The 17,639-nt window shown below is 30.4% G+C and overlaps 1 protein-coding gene and 1 long non-coding RNA gene across 4 annotated transcripts in view; one reads left to right on the top strand and one right to left on the bottom strand.

The window, feature by feature from the left end:
- Picot (putative inorganic phosphate cotransporter protein picot) overlaps positions 1 to 17,639 on the bottom strand; it is a 385,272-nt gene that overhangs the window by 177,580 nt on the left and 190,053 nt on the right. Inside the window, exon 1 of one of the 3 annotated variants that reach the window (XM_075364766.1) lies at positions 3,168 to 3,347. The exons of the other annotated variants lie outside the window; for them this stretch is intronic. Coding sequence (XP_075220881.1) covers positions 3,168 to 3,267 — 100 coding nt within the window. The 5' untranslated portion in view covers positions 3,268 to 3,347. Of the gene's footprint in view, positions 1 to 3,167; positions 3,348 to 17,639 lie in introns of those variants that run through there. 3 annotated transcript variants of the gene reach the window in all.
- LOC142322983 (uncharacterized) overlaps positions 3,760 to 17,639 on the top strand; it is a 31,129-nt gene continuing 17,249 nt past the window's right edge. Inside the window, exon 1 of the long non-coding RNA XR_012755988.1 lies at positions 3,760 to 3,897. This is a non-coding gene — a long non-coding RNA (uncharacterized LOC142322983). The remainder of the gene's footprint in view (positions 3,898 to 17,639) is intronic.

Below are 17,639 nucleotides of genomic sequence, written 5' to 3'. Positions count from 1 at the left end.
CATTCAACAGCTGTCAAAATTTTTGTAAATTTTATAATTATTTAATGCAAAAATAATGAAAATATCCATTTTGACTTAAAATTGAGATATTTGTAAGAATAATATAGTTATATAAAACTATATAATACTTGTTTATTTCATAATAACATTTTTATGACAGAATTTAAATACTGCATAAAACTGCAAATGAAGTAACAAAACCTTTATGAACACTTAACAACATATTTGGAACAACTAACTGTACAGTTAGTATTCAACATTCATTATATTACACTTGGTATAATGAATGCTGAATACTCAGAATCTTTTTTCCTGCCCTCAAGAAATCTGTCTAAAGTTAATTAACTTTTAATGCTGTACAATTCTGTGCTCAAATCTAAAGTTTATATTAATTATAATTTATATACTACTTTCATACTACAACTCTTTCAAAACCTTAGTAAAAACTATCATAAATTCTTTAAAGTTATTAATAAATTCAGTGTCAAGCCTAGTGACGATTTTAGCATTATCTTTCAATACAATTCTACTCTAGTGACAAGTTAACTTTTAACTCATTTGAGTTGCTGAAAGAATACATGCAGTTGAAATTTCATCTTTTATAGTAAGAATAAATGTGTATATTATAGGTCCTCACTGGAGAACACATAATGCCATGCATGTTATGGTCCTCAACCCATTGAACATTTATTAACGATCTATCTCAAAATCTTGAATCATTTTTTTTATCTGCTCATAGGTAACACTTAACTTTATCTGTACTCAAAGAAAATTGTTTAGTGGCCTATAAAATGTTTTATTAGCTGTTCAGATATTATTTTTGGTGGATTAGTATTTATTTAACTTACGGATAAATCCATTGTATTATGCTTCTCAGGTAATGTAACACTGTTAATCGTGTGAATAATATTACATTAGTGATAGCAATTGTATTTATGTTGTCCACTGAGTGAAATTTTTTTGATTTAGCTCAAAATTTTCTCATTGGATGATTAAATATATTTCAAAATCAAATTGTCACAAAAAATAAATCTGTATATCTCAAAGCTGAAATATGTAAATTAATTTTTTATATTTTTGTCACCGTAATCCCAAAATACCTGTAACTGTTCACTTTTTCTATTCTTCCTTCCCTTGTCCTTACCTCTACAATCCTCTTTTATTTACTTACAAGTGAAGTGAGATGGGAAGCAAGAGATGCAGTTAATGGTATTACAATGTGTAATTCATAAAATTAAAAAATAAAGATTTATTGAGTTTTGTAAGGGAAATAAAGACAATCTTAACAAATACTTGGTTTAAAAACTTGGTGTTAAATTCAGCTCAGGAAGTTTTGCAATGATGATAGCAGTTCTTTAAAAAACTGAACATAATTCCAATTTATTATAACCAATATAATAAATACAGATGAGATATAAAGCTGCATATAAAGTTCCCTTTATGCATGTGAGAATAGACGCGCGCGCACGCCTGCCCTTCCATCCCGGACCTGATATTATTCAGAATTTTATAAAATTATGATTGCATAAATTTTTAATTAAACAAACAGAAATGTAGAAATAAAAGTTTTGGGTATTTCAAAATTTGTTGCAATAAATAATAACTTCTGTGGGGACTTCTAAACTGTTAGCAACATTAAATTCCCTAAAACCTACAAATTTAATTATTCGTATTTGAGGGATACAAATACGTTTTTAAAACTAAACGTTTTTGTAATCTCATTTCACAAAGAAACATGAAATCTTCAAAATGTTAGTCACTAAATATTAAACTAAAAAAAATTACATAACTATACATTTAAAAATATTATTATTACAGTTCAATAATCAATAAATCACATTAATTAAAATAATAGTTTTTGAAATATTGCTTAACATTTTCACCCACATAAATCTAGTTAAAGCGTAAAAAAAATTAATTATCTGGAACGGGGAAATAATAACTACACTTAATTTACAAACATTAATTTTCTGGATATTATAGTTACTCTTTTCTTTTTTTTTCATTACATTTAAAATAATTTTTAAAAAGTTATATATAATTAAACCGAAAAACTATATATAATTAAAGCGAAAAGTTATCAATCAATTACACAATATTTCAAGGTAATAAATTTATTTTTAACATTTGTTCCTCATCTATTAACCAGAATATATTTTCATCAAAATTATATTTACCTGACAATCAATAAAAACGGGCAACATAATTTGTATTTATATCGCAGTAGTGGTATAATTGTATATAAAACAATAATAAAAATAATGCTGAATGAACACATTCTATGAATTGAACAAAAATAAGTCTAAGTCAATTAATAGGCACTCATGTATAAATACATTTTTTGAACAGTACGAAGTGTAATCATGTCTCATTATTTCGTACAAATACAACTTGCATATAAAAAATATAAAGAAGCCTAGTTTATTTAAATAATTTAATGGAAACTATAAAAAATCTACAATACTTAAAAATAAATTTTATGAAGACTAAACACGTTAATTACCTAAGCTCAAGCCTTAATTGATCAAAGTAGATGTACGTAAATAAATGCTATCTAAAAAAAACGGTCAATAAAAAAAATCTTAACTTTATTAGTAAATACAAATGTATTTGAATTTTGTTAACTTATTACCGTGCGGGTCAAAAAATAATGTTTAAACTATGTTTAAACTAATGTTTAACTTAGATGGACCACATATTTAACGCATTCAAAGAATTTATTTTTATAACAAAAACATGATTTACTAGAAGTATTAATTTAATATTTGCAAAAACAAGTCTTTCAAAATGCAAAAATTAAAAGTAAATTTCGTTGTAAAGTTCCACTATTACCTAAATCAACAATCTGTTTAGTTTCAAAAACGCGGTAGTACCGTATTTGGTTAGGCAGAAGTTAAAGTATAGTTTTCATTAAAGGAAAAGATGCAAAATATATGTAAAATAGTATCGTTTGAAAAATCTTTCGTTGTAATTTTAACATCATATTTTAACTATTAAAATAGTAATTCACAAGGTAATAATAACTAAAATACTGTATAAACGAGGTCATAAATCCACTGATAATTTATGCATTGCATTTTAATACTAATAAAGTAATATATTATAGTACAAACCTAAAACATACAATATGTTTTAAAAAAGTTAAATTTAAAAAATAAAAACTATACCTTTTTTCGTCGGTTGTTCTTGTATATCCAAATCTTTTTGAGCCCAGACGAGCACGTGCTTACCACGGGAGTCACCATTTTTATTCAAATCGACTGGCATCCTACGTAAATATACAACACAGACTAGCGAGTCTGGCTTGGCGAGCACGACTGTCCGCTAAAATAACAAGCCACAACTGGCGCCATCTGCATTTAGCAGCCGGCTTCCCCTTCCACCATAAGTAAAACGTAAAATATCCAGCACCGGCCTCATACAATGAGCACGTGGTATTTGGCGGGAGGTGAGGGAATCATTCAGAACAAAAATTTCCCTACAGTGTAATAAAAAGTCTCTTCTCAATTCATCACGAAATGAAATGAACATAATAAATTCAATTAATTATATAAATCTTCATATTAATATTTTTTGTATACTCTTCATATCAAAGCAGCTATAAAATGACTTTATGAAATAAAATGATTTCATTTAGGTGAAATCTTTATTTAAATGAAATAGAGGCAACCGTTATAGATTTCTATACAAAGTTCTATCTTCTTTGATAAAGAATAATATTTACAAAACGTGCAGCATATTCTTAAAAAAATAGTAACAGTTAGCTACTTAACCTAATAAGTATTGTTTAAAAGTTGAAATAAAAGTTCAAACTATAAAGAGAATAACAAGCTTGTGACTTCAATATTGTGAAAAAATAGCAGATAAAACAATTTTTCACGTTATTAACAGATAAAGGTAAAACAACTATCTTTTAATGTTTGTGACGATTAATTTAATTTTATATTTTGCATATTTAAAGGATTTTTATATTAACATAGATGTAAGGATAAAAGAAACAAACTTCAGATATTAAATATCTATTAAAAAAAATGCAATGTTAATAAAAATACATGTAATACATGTTATTAAAAAAAGAAGAAACCTAATCCGTTTGTTAGCTAATAAAAATTCATATGTTCCATTCGATTCACCTAATTTTACCTGACCAAATTGCACTTTTTTAGTTGTTCGGGTGGGGAACTCAGTGGGGGCTTTGTTCCTGGAAGTAATCGAGTGACACCCCCTCCATTGTTCAATGGAACTGATACGTGAGTGTAGTTTGGACGAAAAGGGAAGGAAATAAGTAACAAAGAGTCATATCTGTACAACTATAGTGATTTATGATATTTCCCGACAAAGGCACAAGCGCGTGCACTCACATTCAACTACATCGACATTCTTTAGATCATTTATTTCACCATTATTTACGATCCTCATTCTTCTGTAAATGCACATATAAAAATGTTAAATACCGGTACACCCTCCTGTCCTACAATTCGCACGAAGTTACGAACTTCGTATTTGCTGAATACATTGTGCAGGCCCAACATCACCAGCGGAAAATTATGTTTCAAATGAACTCTAATTAAGCACTGTTTTATCTATAATACATTTTTTTATTTATTACGGTCATTATTTTTTTCTTATCAGTTTTTTTAAAAATCGAAATATACATTAAAAAACATTCAACCAACATTAATAAGAGAAAAAATTAATATGCTACCATTCATGTTTGCCTGGCAAACTTTGTTGGCTAACATCAGAAATATCAATTGACTGAAAAAGCATATCAAATTCTTCCCCTCTTAAGTTCTGTAATTCCTTAAAAAAATGTTTCTTGATAATTTGGCAATTTTTTAAAAATTACTTAAAAAGTGTAATTGTGCCTCACTCATAGTGTAACTGACAGCTTTATCAACTGTCATCAAACATTATATTCATTTTACAATATTCTTTATTTACATTTTCCCCTCAAATTTGTCAAAACTAGAAAGGACCATCTCTCATTACAATTTTTGGCATATTCCACATCTCTTTATGGACTGTGGATCAGATCTACAAAATTTCTCATGTGTTATATATTATAATGTTGAAACACTACTTACATAATTTTCAGTTAGCTCTCAATTTCCCTGTGAATATGGTTGTGTCAATTTATGGGAAGGATATTTAATTTATGGGGAAGTCAGGTAGGTTAATTAATAAATCATTTCATTAGTTGAATACTTCCACACTCTTTATGAATGTGAGAGATTTTTCCTTTGGAAAGCCCAAACTTGTTCAGTTGGAGAGATTGTTACTTAAAGAGGGCTGAATCGGTTTTTAAAGCTGAAGGAGGACTTTACCTTTTCTCTGACCTTTGCCTTTTGCATAGGTTTTCCTCCACAGGTAGATTTTTTTTTTCAACATACATCTCTTCTCCTTATCATTGGTGTCGTTTATCCAATTTTGGTTCAATAGATGTAGGTTGGACTCTGTAAGGGGCATACTTAACATACTGGGACTTGTACAGTATGTGAATTATTGGTGTGATCTGTGCAGAGGTCTATTCATTAATCAGAGGACACTTTTTTCTGTTCAGTATGCGCATTAAACCTAATAGGTGAATTGCTAATAGAAAAAAGCAATGGTCATCACTTGTATTTTATAACATTGTCTTGTGACTATTTAAGGGATTAATAAAATCTCTTTTTGTAATAGAAATCGGTTGACTAAATATAAAGAATGCAGTGCATCCTATAACATTATGATTGTTGCATAGGCATGTTCAGGATTTTTTCAAGTGGGTGCCAAGGCTGCCTGCAGACGCCCCCCTCTCATAAATTTAGTCTTTGATAACGCATCTGACACCAAAGCCAAACTATCAAATAGATATAAAATAAAATGTAAAACAAATTATTTATTTATAAATGTTATGTAAATTTTTATTAATATAACTTTTTAAAAATATAAAATAAAAGCTCAATTGTCGGTAGGGGCTGGTCAGAAAATTTTATGTTAAATATCTGTAATTGTTTTAAAATGCGAAAAAAAACCTGTTGGAAATAGCTCTCATGATCTGTGGTTACTGGATTTTGTAGTTTTAGTAAAAAAATTATCCTACTTCTTTAAATCAGTTAAAATATGGTTCAGCTACCTAAACATTGGCAAAAGATTCTTGGCAAGTTTTGCAGCTAAGACCTTACAAATTCTTTCCTTTACTATTGTTGAAAATACATTTGTGTCCCATTTCCATCACTTGTTCTTTATGTCTTATCCAAAGAGCAGTAGAGCAGTACCCAGTACCTAATTTTGGCGCCCCTCTGAGAATGCATGTAGGTGCCACAACACCCACTGTGGACATGCCTATGGATTGTTGGATGACCTGACATGAGAAAGAAGTCACTACCATGACAGCTGTTCTCAAAATAACAACCATTCTGTACTAGATATTAACAAAATGAAGAGTAACATGATTTGCTGTTGCCTTCTTCACCGAGCCAAAAATGCAATTGCTTATCAACTTGACAGGTCCATTTAAATGCAAGAAATGTTCAGCCCTAAAAGTGATAATTTCACTTTATTCACAGAATAAATTGAAACTCTATTCACAGAGAAAGATATTTGATTAGTAACTCAAGTATCATGATAATCTAACAGATTTATTTGGAAAATGTTCTGTTAATGGAAATAAATTCATCATTATTAACAGAAAATTACGTGAAAGCACTAATAGATCAGAATGTTAACTGAAGTAAGTATGGTTTGGTATTTAAATTCAGTAAAAATACATGAATCATTTATTTTGATGGGTACATAACACATTATATAAATCACTTCAATAGTGTGCTACTCCACAGACAAAAAAAAGGAAAGCTACAATTCCTGAATCACAGACTGCTTTTGTATTTACCCGGATGGATCAAGTGCTAAAATTTTGATCAGAGCAGCATCAAGATAAAAATTAGATTGACTAATTATTTAAAATATAAAAACAAAAAATAATGTTAAAGTAAATATATGTAGATAAAAGCATAAAAAATAATTCACATTTCAGAAAGAGTTAAATTATTTAAATTATATTGAAAATTATTTGAGAGCTTATATGTTTATATATATATATATGTATCATGTTCAACATGTATATATCAATACTTTTTTATTTATTTTCTAGCAAATATAGCTAGAATAGCCATACTAAAGGGGAAAGTATTTTGATCATGTCAAAAATGGGGGTATCGGGTTTTTTCCAGATTTTTACATTTTAGGGTCTACCTAGTTCATCTAGAAAAAAACATGTGTATATATATATGTGTCGGACTGCTTTTGGCTTTATATCTCAGGATTGACCAAACCGATTTTCTTAAAATTTGGCTATATGGGGCATTGATCAGGTTCAAAAAATCAACCCCCTTCTTAAAATAAAAATATATGTTTTATGTTCTTTTGCTCTGTTTCCCTTCAGTTTAAATATTTTTCAAACAGTTTTTGAAACTTTATACTTCATATATACAGCTATCAAGAAATGTCTACAATTAAATTATAGGCTTGAACCTAAAATATAGAAACATTTTTTGAAATATTTTTTTCTTATTTTAGCCTTTATTAAAGCGATATTAGATTTTGAGAAAACTTTACTTATGGAAATTTTTCAATATATGAATATATATAGAAAACCTTTTCTTAAAATTTATTAAACCCCCTTCTAAAGAAAAATTATGTTCTGTTTTTTGTCTAATTCTTTTAATTATTATTATTAATAGTCAGGAAAGGCAAATAATTTTGAAAAATGGGGAAAATAGAGAAAGAAAATAATTAGTATTATTTAAAAATTCATACACAGAATAATTTTCTGTAAAAGAAAATTTTTTAATTATATTTAAAATAAATTGGTGTAAAGAATTTTTTAAAAGGTTAGATAATTTATTAAAAATGCCAATGGAGGCATAATATATGATCCTTCTTGTAAGCCAAGGTATTGTGTTGAATTACATAAAAACAGTTCTGTGTAGAAACCTTTTTTTTTTTAAGAATAAGAAACTATTCTTTTTAGCAGTTTACTCATCATCCATAATTATTGCATAAAGTGTTAAAATTAAGTATAATATATTCAATTTTTAAATTTTGGTCTACAAAATTCATATTTATGAATGCCAGATAATGATCTGACACCCACTTAGTATCCTGAAAACTAGTTCTGATCTTTTGATGGAGTTCAGAGGTATAATTGGTATTCTAGATTAACATTGTATTACAGTGCTACAAAGTGTGTGGTTTGATTTCAATCCAAAAGTATCACTTTGATTATCCCATAAGAACTTGTCATCTAATAAAATAAACGGAATATTCACTTTATGTGAAACAGAAATACTATCACTATCATTAATGGAAATTCTACCTTTACAATCAGCTGTATTAAATCTACCAGAAAAGCAAAACGGTTTTCCACATTTAAAAGTTAGATGGTTACAATCAAAGTGAATAATTTTTTGAATTGCTGTCATATAGTTTTCAATTCCTTTTAAATAATTATCTTGAGATATTGGTACAGTTGTATCATATGTGATGATACAATGAATGGTTCAAAATTTTGAGGCAGTTCATTAATAAAAAGAAAGAGATGGGAAAAACTTCCTTGTGACATTCCATATTCTACATCTCAAAGTGAGGACATAAATTTCACAAGTGTATTTTTATAAAAAAATGAAATTTTGACCACTTGTTTATGGCTGGTAAGGTATGACTTTAATAAATTGTAAGCAGTACCTCTGATACCATGGCTACTAAGTTTTTCATCAGTTAAAAATGTGGAACTAAATTGAATGGTTTACTGAGATCACAAAAAGCTTAAGAAAGGCCAAACCTGTAATGTTTCAAAAATGGAGTTATTCTGAAATATGTCAACATATAATAAAGGAATGAAGCTAAGAAAGGTAAACAGCACTCAACATAGAAATCTTACTGAAATCCATAAAAAGAACAAAACTAATCATGTCTCCCACATGGTTTGGTTAATAAATGATAATACTGCAATTTGACAGTTGAGATCTGAAAGACTTTAATCTGCACAAAAGGATAAAAAATTATCTTTAGGTAAATTTGTAAATAGTTGTCTACTTAGTTGGCTGATATCCTTGTAATTCTAACCAGAATTACAAAATAGTTCATTCATTATAAGACTAGAATTGTCTTGAAAGTTAATTTTAAAATACTCACACACTGACATTGAATTTATTAAGAATTTAAAAAAAAGTTTCTGACAGTTTATGTAGAAAGGCTTCAAAAAACCATATGGGGTCTATTCATATAATTTCTGTAGACTTCACTAGAAATTTAGGGAAGTTATCAGCTGCCGACAATATAAAGGTGATGAATGAACAAAATATATGCACTAGTTCATTAACATAAACATGATTTAGGATTTATTATTTTCAGATTTCCATTGCTTATCAGTACTTACAATTTACCAGGTAAGTAACCTCCATGAGGAACTGACAGAACATGTTACATATCTGAAAAGATTGCTACCATTTGTTTCTCTTGGCATGCAATTTCTACAATGTCCAAGCCCACGCTAGATCAGATTGTCCCATATGAACAGATTCAAGCTTTATCTTAAAGTGGTCAATGCAAAATTCATAGATTAGTAATTTTTTCTCTTAGGTATTATGGATGGGATAAATGGCCTCTATCTGCAGAGAGTCCTTGGCTACTTCTTTTGATAAGGTTGTTTTTCTTATATCATAATCCCTCTGAAGGTTACCATCATCCCTTTAAATTATCCTTATCTTCAACTTATTTTTTATTTATTCCTACCTAGTGATATTTGATGTATTCTGACTAGATGCTCAATATACTTGTTAAGGAAGTGTGAACCTTGAGGTACAGCATATATAGTGTATGTATGTAAGTGGGCTGTTCTTATAGACTAGCCAGGGAATATATTTTTCCTATTCAGTGGCTGTACAAAAAGCCCAAACTAGGACTAAGATCCCAGCAGGACCTACCCTAGGTGGTAGGCAAGGTACTCCTAAATTTTGCTGCCATAGGTAGTACCTACGGCAGCAAAATTTAGGAGTGGCAAAGCTGCCCGAACTAGAGCGCAAAAAAAATAAACACAACTCACAAAAATATTCGATTACATGAATCTAGAAAATAATATTATTTATTAGTACAATAATATTATTATTGTGCTAGTTTTGTTTATTGTTTTAGAAGTATATGTAAATTATCTCTGAAAACAGTAGGTACTAGTTTTTTATTTTATAAGTTTGTTGTAGTTAGGTCGTTAAAAATGTAAAAGTTTTTTCAATAAAACGATATTTTGTAAATCTGTATTAGTATTATTATCCTAATTCAGTTATATGTAATTTTTCTGGTTAACATGATTCATTTATGACTGTTTTTTTTTAATTTTAAGTTTTTTTTTAAGCTTGGTGGTGGCATTTTTGGGGTTTGCCATCGCAGCAAAAATGCTAGGGCTGGCCCTGATCCCAGTTAAGTAAAAGTCTTTTATTGAAAAAGGCCTTCTAATACTTCACAATACAACAGTTACAGGAAAGGAAGGACTTACATTAAAATTTCTAAAAATGTTTTTTATGAAATTTTTTTTGTCTTAGGTCATGGAGGGCTTGATACAGCCCTCCAAGATTATCTATCTAGTGCCAGTCATTTCATTTTGGTATACCCCCTACATCCTACATCCCTATCAATTTGTTTTACATATTCCAACCGTTGCCTGCCAGCACAATTTTTGTGCTGGCACGCACAAAAATTTACCTGTCCCTCCAATATCAAAGTGACTCCAGGACTGATTCCAGGATGCCTTAAGATGTGGCCTATAATAAGTCTGTCTCTTCTTTTAGCTATATATATGCTTCTTTCTTCATCAGTTGACCACACCTCTTCATTTGTCACTTTATTCATTCAACTGATTTTTAATATTATCATACACCACCGCATTACAAAAGCTTTTAATTTTCTCTTCTCAGACACTCCGATCATCCAAGTTTCACTGCCATATAAAGCTACTCTCCAAACATATAGTTTAAAAAATGTCATCCTGGTGTTTAGTTTAAATTAATTTTTGATGTAAGCAACCTATATTTCTGAGTGAAAGCTTGTTTTGCCTTTGCTATTCATCATTTTATATCGCTCCTGCTTTGTCCATCTTTAGTAATTCTGCTTCTCAAATAACAAAATTCTTCTACCTCCATAGTCTTTTCTCATCCTACTTTTATATTCAGTGGTCCATCTACCTTATTTCTACTACATTTCATTACATTCATTTGGTTCTTGTTTATTTTCATATGGTAGTTCTTGCATAAAACTTCATCCATGCCATTCATTGTTTCTTCTAAACCTTTTTTACTCTCAGATAGAATTACTATATCATCGGCAAATCTAGCATCTTTATCTTTTCACCTAGTACAGTTACTCCAGATCAAAATTGTTCTTTTATCATCATTAGCTACTAGTTATATGTAAAGATTAAAAAGTAATACGGATAGGGAACATCCTTGTCTGACTCCCTGTTTATTACTGCTTCTTTTTTATGCTCTTCGATTACACTGATAACATAATTCTTGTTTCCTAACATCCGATACATGATTTTAATCTGTTTTTTGATGCTGAAAACAAATATGAACTCAAAATCTTTCTATCACCTACCATTTTTGAAAAATTGTTAAATTTTAATTAAAGGATGTCGCATATTATGACATCATATCTAATACTGAAGAGTGAGTCTTCATGGAAAAGATTGATCATGTCTGTGCAGGTCAAAACGTGTAACTGAAAACACAGCTGTGTTGTTTGTATTAAGCACTGGATTTAGGAATGAATTAATTCTGTTCTCTCTTACTGCTGTAAGTTTGTTAACAGTGCAATGGGATAATGCCTCGAAATTGTGTAAATGATGTGGATGCCTTTTGTTATATATGTGGTGAGTTTACTGTAAAATCAAATAGAAAAAAAATTACACCTTTAATTAAAAAAGCATATCATTTGTACTTTCAGTGTAAAACTGGTGATCAGTATAAGATATGGGCTCCTCATGTAGTATGCACTAATTGTTCTGTATATTTAAGAGGATGGCTCAAAGGTACACAGAAGCTTTTGCCATTTGATGTACCTATGGTTTGGCATGAACCAAAGGATCATTTAATTGATTGTTACTTTTGTTTAACAAGTGTGTCTGGAATTTCTAAAAAATCTAAACATACTGTAAAATACCCTTCATTGCAATCTGCAATCAGACCTGTACCTCACAGTGAAATTATTCCAGTTCCTGACCCACCTGTGAATGTATGTTTCAAAAGCAGCAATGAAGAAGACAATGATTTGATTTTGAATTATCTTCCGATAAATCACATCTTATATCACAAGGTGAATTATAAATGACTTGGTTAGGGGTTTAAATTAATCAAAAAATCAAACTGAACTGTTAGGATCAAGACTGCAAGGTTGGAATTTACTAATTTATACAAAACTTTTGGGCTTTCAAAATCGACAAAATGAACTTTCTCAATACTGTATTGATGAAAATAATTTGGTTTATTGCACAAATATTGATGAGCTTATGTTGCACTTAGGACAAGTTCATAAACCTGAGGACTGATGCCTTTTCATAGATTCGTCCAAGTATAGTTTGAAAGTGGTTCTCTACTACACAATGGTAACAAATATATGTGGTGATTTGATAGTTATAGCTATTTTGTAAGGCATGCAGTTAGGCTATACTAAGTACATGTGTTTTCTTTCCGAACGGGACAGCCGAGCTAGGGATAAACATATGTTACCAAAGAGTGGAAGAAACGAGACAACTTAACTCCAAATGGGAAAAATATTATTCATGAGCCCTTAGTTGAACCCAAAAAAAATTTTTACTCCCTCTCATATCAAGCTAAGACTACTGAAAAATTTTGTAAAAGTAATGAAAAAGGATAGTCCTGGATTTTTGTACATCAGGCAAAAATTTCCGAATGTAAGTGAAGGAAAAATTAAAGAAAGAATATTTTAGAGCTGGTCAAAGATGATGTGTTTAACTCAGTGTTATGTAATGTAGAAAGTGCAGCTTGGGCTTCATTTAAAGAAGTTGCAAAAATTTTCTTGGAAAGCAAAAATCTGACAATTACCACGATATTGTTAATCAACTTCTTACTTCATATAGAGTTATGGGATGTAATATGTCTTTGAAAATACATTTCCTCTACTCACATCTGGAGTTTTTCCCGGACAACCTCGGAGATGTAAGTGACGAATACGGTGAACATTTCGGTGATGGAAAGCTGCTATAAAGGGAAATGGAATACAAACATGCTAGCCGATTACTGTTGGACATTAATTCGGGATGTGCCTGAGACTATTTATAAAAGAAAAGCATCAGCAAAATCATTCTAACACAGGTATGGCCAAGCAAAAGTATAAATTTTACAAATTTTAACTATATTTTCCCATAATTTTTTTTTAAGCGTAATTTATTTAAAACTAAGGGTGATAGAAAAATTGTATTTACAGATCTGTAATGTATGCAAAAAAGTTATTCAATAAATGGTATCACACTTAGAGAAACATTAAAAAAATATTTTTTTGTCTATAAGTGTTATTACTATTGCAGTTTGGTTCCTGTAAATGTTAGCAACTGTTTTCTACCTATGTATTTGAACCCTAATGTTTTTAAAATGCTCAACATTTTATTCCAGTCTACATTATCAAACACCTTTTCCAGGTCTATAAATGCCAAGTATGTTGGTTTGTTTTTCTTTAATCTTCCTTCACTATTAATCTGAGCGCTAAAATTGCTTCCTTTGTCCCTATATATTTCCTGAAACCAAGTTGGTCTTCTCCTAACACTTCTTCCATTCTTCTGCACAGAATTTTAGTTAAAATTTTTGATTCTTATGAAATATATTACTTAAAATTTATTTAATCAAATATCAGTGTCTTGAATTTTTTTTAACTAATACTCCATCTTGAACACATAAGTTTAAAAAACAAAACTTTATGTAGTGAGGAATAATTTTGTTTAAATTAAAATTATATTTTTTGAAAACTTATAAATTCCTGAAAGAAAAAATATATATATTTTTATTAATTTTCTGTAACATGTACGAGTACATTCATATTTGCATAGCTTGCTACTGTTTTGGACTATTGGTTGATGCATGGCAGTTATAGATTTAAAAGTTTGTAACAGCCAAATGACAAATAAAATCTGTGGGAAACTGCATTATAATCTATGATTTTTTGTATTTTAATAATTAATTGATTGTAACCTTCAATAGTTGTTCATATGAAATCATCATGGTGTCAAACATTACATTCCATGCAAATATTTAAAACATTTATTTTTTTAAATTTCTCTATTTTGTAACCGAAATCTAATTTAAAAATTTTCCTATCTTACGAGACTGCTTTTGGCCTCTTTCTTAATTGGTTTACCTTTTATAATTAAATAAAAAAATTTTGCAAACTTTTAATATAATGCATTCTCATGTTATAAAATTAATTTCTCATTATCCTGCTCTCTGCCACCTTTGTTAAATTTATTTTCATTTTACACTTAGAACTGAATTTCTCTCCTATCAATGATTGTAAGAAAAATTTTAAGCCACAAACCTACTTTTACTCCCTCTATGAATCATGAGACCTTGCTGATGGTGAGGGGACTTGAGTGCTCAGTGATTACAGAGTAGCTAAACCGAAGGTACAACCATATCGGAGAGGTATCTGTTGAGAGCCAGACTAAGGAATGATTCCTGAAAGTGGGCAGCAGCTCTTTCAGTAGCTGTTAAGGGCGTAGGTCAGGATGACTTAAACAGCCATATCAGTATCACTCAGTCTTCTGAGTACTGCACAGTTGAAAGCAATGGAAAACTACAGCTGCTTTTTTTCCAAGAAAATGTAGCTCTTTGCATTTTCTTATAACAAATATGGAGGTGCCTTCCTTGGTAAAATATTCGGGAGGTAAACTAGTCCCCCGTTCGGATCTCCGGGTGGGGACTACTAAGGAAGGGTCACCAGAAAATTAAAAAATAACATTCTACGAGTCGGAGCATGGAATGTTAGAAGTTTAAAAAAGGTTGGTAGGCTAGAAAATTTATAAAGGGAAATGGATAGGATAAATGTGGATGTAGTAGGAATTAGTGAGGTTCGGTGGGAAGAGGAAGGCGACTTTTGGTCAGGTGATTTTAGAATAATTAACTCAGCTTCAAATAATGGCCAGGCAGGAGTAGGTTTCATAATGAACAAGAAGATAGGGGAGAGAGTAGAGTATTTCAAAACGCATAGCGATAGAATCATTGTAATAAGGATAAAATCAAAACCTAAACCGACAACGATTGTTAATGTCTATATGCCTACAAGCGCCCATGATGATGATGAGGTAGAGTGTGTATTCGAAGAGATTGATGAAGCAATTAAACACGTAAAAGGAGATGAGAATTTAATAATAGTTGGAGATTGGAATGCAAGCATTGGAAAAGGCAAGGAAGGAAATATAGTGGGTGAATACGGGCTGGGCAAAAGGAATGAAAGAGGGGACCGACTTATAGAGTTTTGCACGAAGTATAATTTAGTAATTGCCAACACCCAATTTAAAAATCTTAATAGAAGAATATACACTTGGAAAAAGCCAGGAGATACTGCAAGGTATCAGATAGATTATATCATGGTTAAGCAAAGATTTAGAAATCAACTCGTTGACTGCAAAACTTACCCTGTAGCAGACATTGATAGCGACCATAATTTGGTGATAATGAAATGTATATTGGGGTTTAAAAACCTAAAGAAAAGGTGTCAGATGAATCTGTGGAATTTAGAGAAGCTTGAGGAAGAGGAGGTAAAAAAGATTTTTGAGGAGGACATCGCAAGAAGTCTGAGTAAAAAAGATAAGGTAGAAAATGTAGAAGAAGAATGGGAGAATGTTAAAAAGGAAATTCTTAAATCAGCAGAAGCAAACTTAGGCGGAATAAAGAGAACTGGTAGAAAACCTTGGGTTTCAGACGATATATTGCAGCTGATGGATGAACGTAGAAAATATAAGAATGCTAGTGATGAAGAAAGTAAAAGGAACTATCGGCAATTAAGAAATGCTATAAACAGGAAGTGCAAACTGGCGAAAGAAGAGTGGATTAAAGAAAAGTGTTCAGAAGTGGAAAGAGAAATGAACATTGGTAAAATAGACGGAGCATACAGGAAAGTTAAGGAAAATTTTGGGATACATAAATTAAAATCTAATAATGTGTTAAACAAAGATGGTACACCAATATATAATACGAAAGGTAAAGTCGATAGATGGGTGGAATATATTGAAGAGTTATACGAAGGAAATTAATTAGAAAATGGTGTTATAGAGGAATAAGAGGAAGTCGAAGATGATGAAAGGGGAGAAACAATACTGAGATCTGAATTTAATAGAGCATTAAAAGATTTGAATGGCAGCAAGGCTCCTGGAATAGATGGAATACCTGTAGAATTACTGCACAGTGCAGGTGAGGAAGCAATTGATAGATTATACAAACTGGTGTGTAATAATTATGAAAAAGGAGAAGTTCCATCAGACTTCAAAAAGAGTGTTATAGTCATGATACCAAAGAAAGCAGGAGTGGATAAATGTGAAGAATACAGAACAATTAGCTTAACTAGCCATGTATCAAAAACCTTAACTAGAATTCTGTACAGAAGAATTGAGAGGAGAGTGGAAGAAGTGTTAGGAAAATACCAATTTGGTTTCAGGAAAAGTATAGGGACAAGGGAAGGAATTTTAGGCCTCAGATTAATTGTAGAAAGGAAGATTAAAGAAAAACAAACCAACATACTTGGCATTTATAGACCTAGAAAATGCATAACGTAGACTAGATTAGTAGATAACGTAGACCGGAATAAAATGTTCAGCATTTAAAAAAAATAGGGTTCAAATATAGAGATAGAAGAACAATTGCTAACATCTAGAGGAACCAAACAGCAAAAATAATAATTGAAGAACATAAGAAAGAAGTCATAATAATGAAGGGAGTCTGATAAGGATGTTCCCTATCCCTGTTACTTTTTAATCTTTACATAGAACTAGCAATGATGTTAAAGGACAATTTAGATCCGGAGTAACAGTAAGGGTAAAAAGATAAAGATGCTACGATTTGGTGATGATGTAGTAATTCTAGCCAAGAGTAAAAAAAAATTTAGAAGGAACAATGAACGGCATGGATGAAGTCCTACACAAGAACTACTGCATGAAAATAAACAAGAACAAAATGAAAGTAATGAAATATAGTACAAATAACGAAGATGGACCACTGAATGCAAAAATAGGAAGAGAAAAGATTATGGAGGTAGAAGAATTTTGTTATTTGGGAAGTAGAATTACTAAAGATGGACGAAGCAGGAGCGATATAAAATGCCGAATAGCACAGGCGAAACGAACCTTCAGTCAGAAATATATTTTTTGTTTACATCAAAAATTAATTTAAACGTCATATTTGAAAGTATATATTTGGAGCGTAGCTTTATATGGAAGTGAAACTTGGACGATCGGAGTACCTGAGAAGAAAAGATTAGAAGCTTTTGAAATTGGTGCTAGAAGAATGTTAAAAATCAGATGGGTTGATAAAGTGACAAATGAAGAGGTGTTGCGGCAAACTGAGGAAGAAAGAAGCATTTGGAAAAATATAGTTAAAAGA

The sequence above is a fragment of the Lycorma delicatula genome, chromosome 4 (genome assembly GCF_047948215.1).
Source record: "Lycorma delicatula isolate Av1 chromosome 4, ASM4794821v1, whole genome shotgun sequence".
Taxonomy (NCBI): domain Eukaryota; kingdom Metazoa; phylum Arthropoda; class Insecta; order Hemiptera; family Fulgoridae; genus Lycorma; species Lycorma delicatula.
The sequence above is the reverse complement of the archived record's forward strand: the minus strand, read 5'-3'. Positions and strand labels throughout refer to the sequence as shown.